The sequence below is a fragment of the Pteropus vampyrus genome, unplaced genomic scaffold, assembly GCF_000151845.1.
Source record: "Pteropus vampyrus isolate Shadow unplaced genomic scaffold, Pvam_2.0 Scaffold117, whole genome shotgun sequence".
Taxonomy (NCBI): Eukaryota; Metazoa; Chordata; class Mammalia; order Chiroptera; family Pteropodidae; genus Pteropus; species Pteropus vampyrus.
This window is the reverse complement of record NW_011888898.1, coordinates 1,878,531-1,887,941: the sequence shown is the minus strand read 5'-3', so window position 1 is coordinate 1,887,941 and position 9,411 is coordinate 1,878,531. Positions and strand designations below refer to the sequence as shown.

The 9,411-nt window shown below is 48.4% G+C and overlaps 1 protein-coding gene across 1 annotated transcript in view; it reads right to left on the bottom strand.

Moving 5' to 3' along the window:
* ATP9A (ATPase phospholipid transporting 9A (putative)) overlaps positions 1 to 9,411 on the bottom strand; it is a 113,484-nt gene that overhangs the window by 94,047 nt on the left and 10,026 nt on the right. Inside the window, exons 2-3 of the mRNA XM_023534081.1 lie at positions 3,632 to 3,776; positions 1,958 to 2,071 (exon numbers count right to left, since the gene is read on the bottom strand). Coding sequence (XP_023389849.1) covers positions 1,958 to 2,071; positions 3,632 to 3,776 — 259 coding nt within the window. The remainder of the gene's footprint in view (positions 1 to 1,957; positions 2,072 to 3,631; positions 3,777 to 9,411) is intronic.

The window sequence follows — 9,411 nt, the reverse complement described above, 5'->3', positions numbered from 1 at the left end:
AGAAAGACTATTCAGAACTGTGTATACCATTTTTTTTTTCCAAAAGAGGAGTGTAGGGAAGCAGGGAAAAGACAAGAATTTTTATTCATTCTACTGCTGTTCGTTAACTCTGGAAGGGCAGACGAGAAATGAATGACAGTGTTTTGGGGGCAAAACTGGACAGGAAGGAGATTTTTTAGTAGGGACATTATTTTGTTTCTTGAATCATGTGAATGTATTACTTTTCAAATAACTATACTTCGACAAGGTGATCAATTTAAAAAGTGTGATAAATGACATTTTATATACGTTACAGACTTTTTTAAAAAAACAAGTGACTTATGGTTTGACTTTATGTAAGTATGCAGTGAACAGTTATGGAACTAAAAAACTCACATAAAATTAAGGTATTTCGCGGAAAACCATAAAGCCTGTAACTCTTGGGTCTGGCAACTCCAGGTCCATGTTTGCACGTGATGGCGCGGGGTGGCACCTCCGCTTTCGGATGGGACACGGGCTCCCCATCTCCCAAGGCTTGATTCCATCAGCCCAGGCCCTGTGTTTGCAACATCTCCTACACGCGTGCAGGCACACCGCCAGGAACGTCTGTGATCCAAGGGATGTATGCACCACGAAGGTCCCATCCAGCTCCCAGCGACCATCTCACCCACAGATGACTCAGAGCAGGAAAGAACTACGCTCATATCCCCAAAGCACCTTTGATGCTTGTGTGGAAGGAATTTTAAAAACCCCACCTCCTCTGTGGGCTGGAGCTGCTGTCATGACTTGTCTGATAACGTGGCATGTCGGTGTGGATGCCCATCCACGGCTCCCTTAGCAACTGGCTCCCTCTGCTCCACAGATGCCGAGGCACCAAATCCTATCATCTCCCACCTGCCACCAATAAAGATGTTTGTTTCTGTTTCTTTGAGGAGAGTCTAAATCTTTAACGATCTTCTCCCGATGAAAAATGTAACAGTATTTGTGAACGGAGATTCCAAGTGTTCCCCCTGACTCCGGCTTAATGAGAAATAAGCAGCAATTATATTACATAACGTCTCTGTCTGGAGAACGGGAGACCAGTTCTGCCCTCTGCACGCCCCAAGCACACCCGGCTTCTTTCTGTTCTTCAAATGCTCTGCGCATGTGCCCGCCACAGAGCCTTTGCATGGCTGCTCCCTGCGGCCGGAATACTCCCATCCTCCATCTCCTCTCCCCCTCACAAGGCCTTTCATGGCCATCTCCCACCCCCCACCTTCATCCATTCAACCAACATTCAATGCGCCTTTGACACCCCATCTGTCCTATGATCTCATTCTGTTACGTTCACAGCCCTTTTCACAATTTGAAACCATTTTATTAACCTGTTCACTGTCCATCCCCTCTGAAAATCAACTCCACAAGAGCAGGAATTTGTTGGTTTGGTTCATTGCTGTGCCCCCAGCACCCAGCACAGTGCCTGGCACACAGTAGGTCCTCAATAACCACCTGCCGAAGGGAAGGAAGAAAGGAAAGGAGGCAAAGGAAGGAATGGAGGGGTGTTCTGGTCACTTCGGACACACAAAGGCACAGAATCTGTTTCTTTTTCAAAACTTCACGCCAAAATACTCTACGCAAAACAAAACAAAAAAAAATGTGATCTCAGAAAACAATTCAAATGGCACAATCCGCGAAGACAGAGGCTTTGACTTTCCCATCTGCCACTGCATCCCCAGAGTCTAAAACCAGGTGACAAATACTTGCCGAAATAACGAATGACCGAAGAGCAAGACTCACAAGATGAGCTTTATTATAGTTTGATCCTGGGGATGCAGGAAATAAAAGCTTCGACCTCAAAATCCTAGAGACTCTCAATGTGTTGGCTTGAGAGCGTCCTCTCCCTTAAAGGCCCCTGTCCCATCCCAGATGCACAGGCGACACAAAGAAGTCTGTTCCCAAACCTCTGAGGTCACGGAACAGACAGCGCCGATTTACTCACCAGTGGAACCCAGTAGGTATAGAGCGCGCCGAGTCTCATGTCAGGAACAAACTGGGAGCAGGCGAGAAGTAAGAAATAGAGGTTGAAAAAGTACTTGAACTGGTTGAACAGCACCTGAAATGTGGAGAGAAGAGGAAGGAGACATTCAAGGCTTGTCTGATGAGGCGGGTTTAGTGGGAGACGAGCAATGTTTGAAAACCTTTCCTACGGAAGAATGCAACGTACATGCTACTTTTCACATAAAGTGTAAGCCGTTCTAAAAGTAATAAGAATACAATCTGTAAGAGTAAAAATGTAAATAATGATACATATGGAAACTGTAAGCACCAGATTCAAGACAGTGGTTACCTCTGGGAATGGGGAGGGCACGCTGGGGGCGTCAACTGTATCTGTTTTATTTCCTAAACTATTTTATAAGTACAGGTAGACGACTCAGAGTATTGTCTAAGAAGAGGTTTTAGTGGAAAATGCTTTTGCTGTAAGACTGATCGAAAAAGCAGGATAACTTGTCATCTCCACAGTAAGATCTCAGCTCTATAAACCACATCCAGTAGAATCCCATCCTGTGTAGCAGGTGGGTTCAACAGTTCCAGCTGCTCCCACGTGCCCCTCGCAGGGAGTCTGACACCACGTGACTCACTGGCCACTGAACGAGCAGGGATGACACGTCTCTTCAAGGTTAAGGCAGTTGAGAGCCGTTCGGCCACCTGCTCTTCCCTGGTCACAGAGACGTTGGTGGCCAAGTGTTCCAGATAGCGTAGCTACCAGATGTAGGAGAGAGTGGCCTAGTCTGTATCAGAATTTCCAGGAGCAAAAAATAAACTTTTCTTGACTTAAGATACTACACTTTTGTTTGTGGGGTGGGGGTAGGGGGTGAAGCCAGCTAGCAATGAATGTAGTCAAAACCACCCTTAAAAAAAATATTCAAATTGACCTGAAGCTACAGTATAATGTATGTGTGTTTCTGGATTACCTCTCGACGCAAACAACACAGTAATGTTTTTTCTTTTTAATTTCCTTCACTGGAACTGGCCGCTACTGCTGCTTCTAAAGTTAATCGGTGTGTGTTTAGAGGTCGTGTTGGATAAAAGTCGGTATTTCATGTATGTGTGTTGGGGAAGGTTTGAGGAGTCCACGTCCCTGGATTTGTAAACGTTAATGTGAAAATGCTGTGACTCCAGGTTAAAATACCAAGCGAAACGGTAACGAGCACCGGCAAAAACATTAACGGAAACTCTCTCTCTGGATGGCAGGATTAAAATTTCCCTGTTCTTTCTTTCCACTCTTACTGCCGCCCCACCCCACGACTTCCTTATACCTGAATATGTATTTTGTGATGATAAGAGGAAAAATTTAAGCATGGCTGATTTTTCTTTTTTCTTGTTTTGGTTATGTTAGGATCCCATAATGCTCTTTTCACTCTGAGGTCCCAATGCACCAAATAAATGTGATGTTATTCTAATTGGGTGGAACCTCACAGCCTGGTAGACGGCACACAGCCCCCTCCACGCACTGAGGACCAGGGAACATGGACAGCCAGTGGCTCAGGTGGCACGGAAAACACACGGGGTATTCACAAAATCTGCCAGGGGGACCTCGGTCTTCTAAGACTGGAGCCATTGCATACATTTGGTGTGGGAAGGAAAAACGGGTATGGTCCCTGCCTGCACGTACCCCAGGAAGAAAGGTGAAGAAGTTGTACTTCTGGTTGTTGATGACATTTCGAGGGTACCTCTGGTCTCTCTTCTCGGGGTGTCCCAACCAGACTGTGCGGGGCCTGGGCTCCCCTCCACCACAGCATCTCAGCCAGTCGCAGCACCTGTGGGAAAGACACGCCCACACCATCAAGGCCACGCCCACACCATCAAGGCCACGCCCACACCTGTCCCTTTTCTCAGGACATTTTTCTCTAAAGCAGGGGTTCCCAACTCCCGCTCCCCTGGCCGTGGACTGGTACTGGTTTGTGGCCCATTAGGAACCGGCCGCACAGCAGGAGGTAAGTAGTGAGTAAGCAAAGCGTCATCTGCATTTGCGACCGCTCCCCAGGGCCAGCATCACCGCCTCGGCTCGACCTCAGATCATCAGGCATTAGATTCTCATAGGAGCGCCCGTCCCTGGTGCCAACAAGGTTGGGGACCGCTGCTCTATAGCATCTTCACTGGGTCAAGACCACAGCCACACCTGGGGCTTCATCCTTTAGCGATATGGGAAAACGGAGCTGAGGCTTCTAAGAAGCTGTGGTTGAAATCAAAGATGCTTTGTCCCCAAGCCCAAATTACTTATTTCAAAACGTAGGATTTACCTTTAAAACAGTAAAATTTAGGTTAAAAGAAACAAAAAATCAATATATAGCACCCAGTACTGTTATAACTTATCCATTTTACACATGAGAGAACAAAGCTCAGGACAGCTGAATAAAGAACCCAGGTTTGCCAAGACGTGAAAACCAACCACGTCTAGCTTGTTCTAAATCCAGTGTGTTCTTACCACCCCCCGGGGTCAAGGTTGCTGGTTATATCAAGATTAGTATGTCAAGGAGAAGAGGAAGACTCTGCTCTCCATCCTGGCTCTGTTTCTCAGCAACGCACTGGAGGGACAAGCCAGAAAGAGAATAATGACTCAGAGCGCAGCGTAACCTGGAGACGGGCCAGTGTGCCAGCTGTAGGCGGACTGGCCCCAAGTGCCGCCCCCAATGCGACTGTGCCCCCACAGGGTGGCTCATCGGGCACGCCCACTTTCAGGTCACACTCAAGAGGCAAGGGAAATGTGGCCAGCTCTGGCCAAATAAACCCACTCTGAGACCCCCTCCACGTCCCCCCAGCCCCCCAAAAAAGGGAGCTTGTCCTTTAGGAGAGCTCAGAGACAAGGCGTTTGGAGCATTACAAGCCCTCATGAGCACTGCGATGAAAATAACTCGCTGTCCAGCACACACAGGCCGGAGGGAGGTGCCCAGCCCCGCCAGCCCCTGGAGACGGTGCTGGCTGAAGTGAAACCAACCAGACAAGGCCATTCCGACTCCCATAACCACGGTTCTCCTTCTTCCCTCCCCACTACGGGCCACGCAGACCCCGGTGGGGTGCTGGGGTATGAGGCTGAGCGAACACAGTCCCTGGACAAACCAGCAAGCTGCCTTCTCAGACACTCAAAATTTCCATGATGAAACCCGATGCTGTTTCTTAAAAATAGCATCCTCATCCCAGTGAGCTGGTGCCCGGGGTGGAGTGTGGCTCCGTTAAGGATGGTTTCGCTTCCAGTAACACACTTGTGTTGGCACCTAAGTTGTCCAGAGGCCAGAGACACACACGGAAGCCTCGAGAAGTCCGGCCCCATTCCTGCTCTTGGGTGCAAATCACCAAGGCTGGCCTTTGGTGGACATTATTACATGAATGCAGGAAGAGGGAGAGAGAGTTCACTTGACAGGAAGTACATCCTTCTGTCTGCAGAAGCCTTCCTGGTGGTCATGACTGAGTCCTCTGTGGTCCGGCAATTCTCTCCCATCCTATAATAATCCTGTAATAGTTGTCTGTTTCTGATGAAAGCTGAAGAATGAATTTAGAAGAACCACAGTGATGGTTTATGAGTTCTGTCTGTTTTGTTTTAGGAGAAGGTTCCACACAGCAAGCTACCAGGTTAGGCTGTTCATTACTTAATTTGTAGATGTGTGCACGTACCCAGCACGGCAGGACAGTCACTGTGGCGTGCACTGTGGTGGAAAAGCCTGGAAACAAACAAGACCGCTCATCGAGGGGGTGGGGGGGGCGCGGCTTAAATAGACAAGGAACGCCCATAAAATGGAATCCCCAACAATCTCTAAAGGATGAGACAGAACTGTCTGTACTAAATGGCCCTATTTGCAAGCTATACTCAAAAAGCAAGGGCTGAAAGATGTCCAGCACACTGTTCTCTACATGAACTCAAAAGGATGCGCACGCAAACACACGCAGAAAATCTCCATGACAGTCTGTCCATTCCCTGGCCTTCCAGTCTTAGGAGTCGATAAATTCATTTTCTTTTACTTTGCTCAAACCCATTTTAGTTGGGTACCTGTCAACCACTACCCCCACCTCCCATCTGACCAGTCCCATTCGTCACATGGCTGGATCGTCCTTAAAGACACAGTCAGTCCTATTGGTTTTGCGTGTCTTCAATTCTCAGTTTCTGGCGAGTGTAATCTATACCGTCAAGCCTGCATTCTATCCTCCTCACCTCTCCACTCGGACTTTAGAGCTGCACTGTCCAACATGGTAGCTGGTCCATGTGGCTTTTTATTTTTAAATTGATTAAAAGAGCTTGGTCCCTCCTTCCTCCAGCCACCTTTTAGTGCTCCACAGCCCGACGAGGCCAGTGGCGATGGATGGGACTGTCTGGATACCGAACGTTCCAACATGACAAGAGGTTGGACGATGCTGCAAGGCATAGGACGGTCCCCAAGACAGAGAATGATCTGGTCCCGAATGCCAGGAGTAGCCGGGTTGAGAATTCCATTTACACAAACTTATTGTAAAAGATAAGTTCGTGATATCGCTTTCGTAAATGGAAAACCAGCATCACTTGCCATACATAGAAGGTAAACATCAAAATCAAAGCAATAAAAAACAATGCTGCTAAACTCCCGCTGGATACGGTGGCTCTGAGCCTGAAACGGCCGGCCGCTTCCCATTATTAGGAAGACATTAGCGAGTGTCTGCTGTTAAAGAGTGAGCCCGGACAGGGTTCGCAATACTGAAGGAAAACTGAAAAAGGAAGTGAGCGTCTCGCTGCAGGTCTCCATGTGACTTAGTTCCTGTCCAGGAGTTACTTAGTTTTGTCACTGCAGCACCTAGAACCATGGCCTGCTCTTATTTGGGGAACTACGGTCCTCCAAAAAGAAGCCTTGGGTTTGGTGGCAAATTTACAAGTGACCAAGTTCCTCACCGATCTGTCCAAACAGAAGAGATGGCAGCCAGGCTCCCTCGCATCTGGATTTATAACCTGTGCATCTCCCTTCCCCTAGCACCTGCCGCCACACCCCAGCTGCCTAGCAGGTGGACCTCAGCCCTTCAAGGTCTCAGAGCGGATGCCCAGAGCTATGCTGTGGCAGCCGTCACTCTGGTGTCATGGATTGCTACTGTTGCTTCTTAATACCAAACTGAGATGTCACTTGCCAGGACAAAGTAACTCCTATCCCACATTCTGGACAGGCTGGAGAAATGGGGCTACATGGCAGAATCCCTAAGAGTGAGAAATAATGGAGAGGCTGAAAAAGAAGTTAAAAGCAAGAGCCACCGTTTCAAAACAGCAGGACCACGTGACTAGAGTGAGGCAGGCCGGCTTTCGAGCCAGACGGACCTGGGTGCAAATCCCAGCCCTGCTCCACACTGGCCACGTGCTTTTGAGCTACTCATCTTCTGAGCCCATCCCTCTTTTCCTCTCTATGAAATGACAATAAGACCTGCCTTGCTGAATTATCATGAATGTTAAGGATTTTATACATGAAGGGCATCGACAGGACAATGCTGAGCACATAACGGGCATTCAATTAACAGCAGATAATATTTCTCAGATTATTTTCCCCAATTAAAAAAGAAAACATGAAACAATTTTCTCACCTGTTGATAGCAACAGCTATCCGACTAGGTTACGATGTAAGGCTGGAATAATTTCGTTTACACTGCTTCTAGCTCAGACCATGTAAACAAAGGAAAAGCAGAGTGGATTTTCTTATGCCCTGTCCCTAAAGCCAAGGTTCTGATGGAGGACAGCCTGCTGACCGAGCGGGCAGTGGCTTCACACGATCTGGCTGAAATGCCGGGGAAAAGCAAATATGACGGGGGGAGGGGCCGAGGCAACCGCAGTTCTGGGGTGTAACAAGGAGCTGGCCCTCGCTGCTCTGGGTGTCAGCCCAGTGAGCAGGCACTCAGTAAACATTTGGTGACTTGCCTGCGTGACGCACCAACCTTTCCTGAACCCAGAGTCCAGGAGGAAGCTGCGATCTCAGTGTTGACAATGGGGAGATCCGGGGAAAATGTAAAGGAAAACAAAAGTAACAGTCTACGGCACTGGGCGGGGCTGGGGCATGAGTTTGTACCCCTCTCCCCCACTTCAGGGACACTTGGCAATGTCTGGAGAGATGTCTGGTGGTCACACTGCCGGTGCAGGAAAGGGAGGTGCTATGGGCATCTAGGGCGTAGAGGCCAGGAATGCTGCTTGGCATCCTGCAACGCACAGGACAGCCCACACAGGGGACGATCCAGCCCCAAACGTCAATCATCCCGAGTCTGGGAATCCGGGTCTACAGCAGCACCGTGCTGTACACCTCTGTGAGGATGGAGATATTCTATATCCGCACGGTCAAACGCAGCAGCTGCTTAGCCACCTGTAATTCCTGAGTACTCGAAACGTAAAAGTTAAATGTAGTCTTTTAATTTAGTTAAACCGCCATATGTATCCAGCGCCTACCACGTTAGACAGCAGGTCTAGAACGATGGGACCCAAATCGTGAAGCACAGCTGCCTGGGGGCGGATGTAGAGAGGGGAAAAAGTGGAAGTGAGGTACGAAAGGGAACTTTCACTCTTTGTTTGAAAAACACTGAAGTGGCTAGATTTATTGTTTTTTTTTAAAATTTTATTTATTTATTTTTTACTGGGAAAATGTAAAATCTAAAGCCAGAAAGAATACAAAGACAGACTAGCTCAAGGAAGTCTGACCACATCTCCAGCCACAGGGATGCTTCTGTCTGGAAGAGAAACGGGACTATGTCAAAGACAAGCAATGTGGCACGTTCTCTTTGGATGGAGAGCTCAGATCCTCTCGCCTGGCCAGTCTCCCTGGAGGGACGAGTCCTGCACAAACATGGGGACTGGCAAGCAACAGGAAATACACAAGAGACGCTCACAGAGATGCTCACAGCGCCACTTTAGAGAAAGCAAAACCTAGAAATGCCAGAGGCCCAGCATGGAGGGACACCCTGCACGCACGATGGACCCGTAGCAGTAAAAAAATAAGGTCACACGCCGGCAGATCCAAGAGCTGAAGTGAGAGGGAAAACAAAACCATAAAGCTAAAAGATATGCAATTTATTACAGAATATTTTAATAAAAATGATATGTGCTGATATATGCCTGGGAAACGAATACACACACCCCCCCCCCAGACCATTTACTCCATCCTCCTGAGAGGAAGGGACCGACACAGGTGGAGGGAGACGTTGCCTTTCCCTACTTCTCCTGCCTTATGTCTTTCCTGATTGGTCCTTCTGCTCAGCAGTGTGCGGTGACTCTCACAAAAGAATGACTCACGTTGCATCCCATCCCTACGATGATTCAATAATCATGGACTTAAGTTCAAGCCTTTTACCTCTGCATCCCAGCCCCTCCAATATCAGCCACTGACAGCAGCCAAGGCAGGAGAGCTCCGCAATTCTGCGTGCTCCGTTCCTCCCTCCGCTTTTCTTCAACCCCCAACCCTTCTGCAA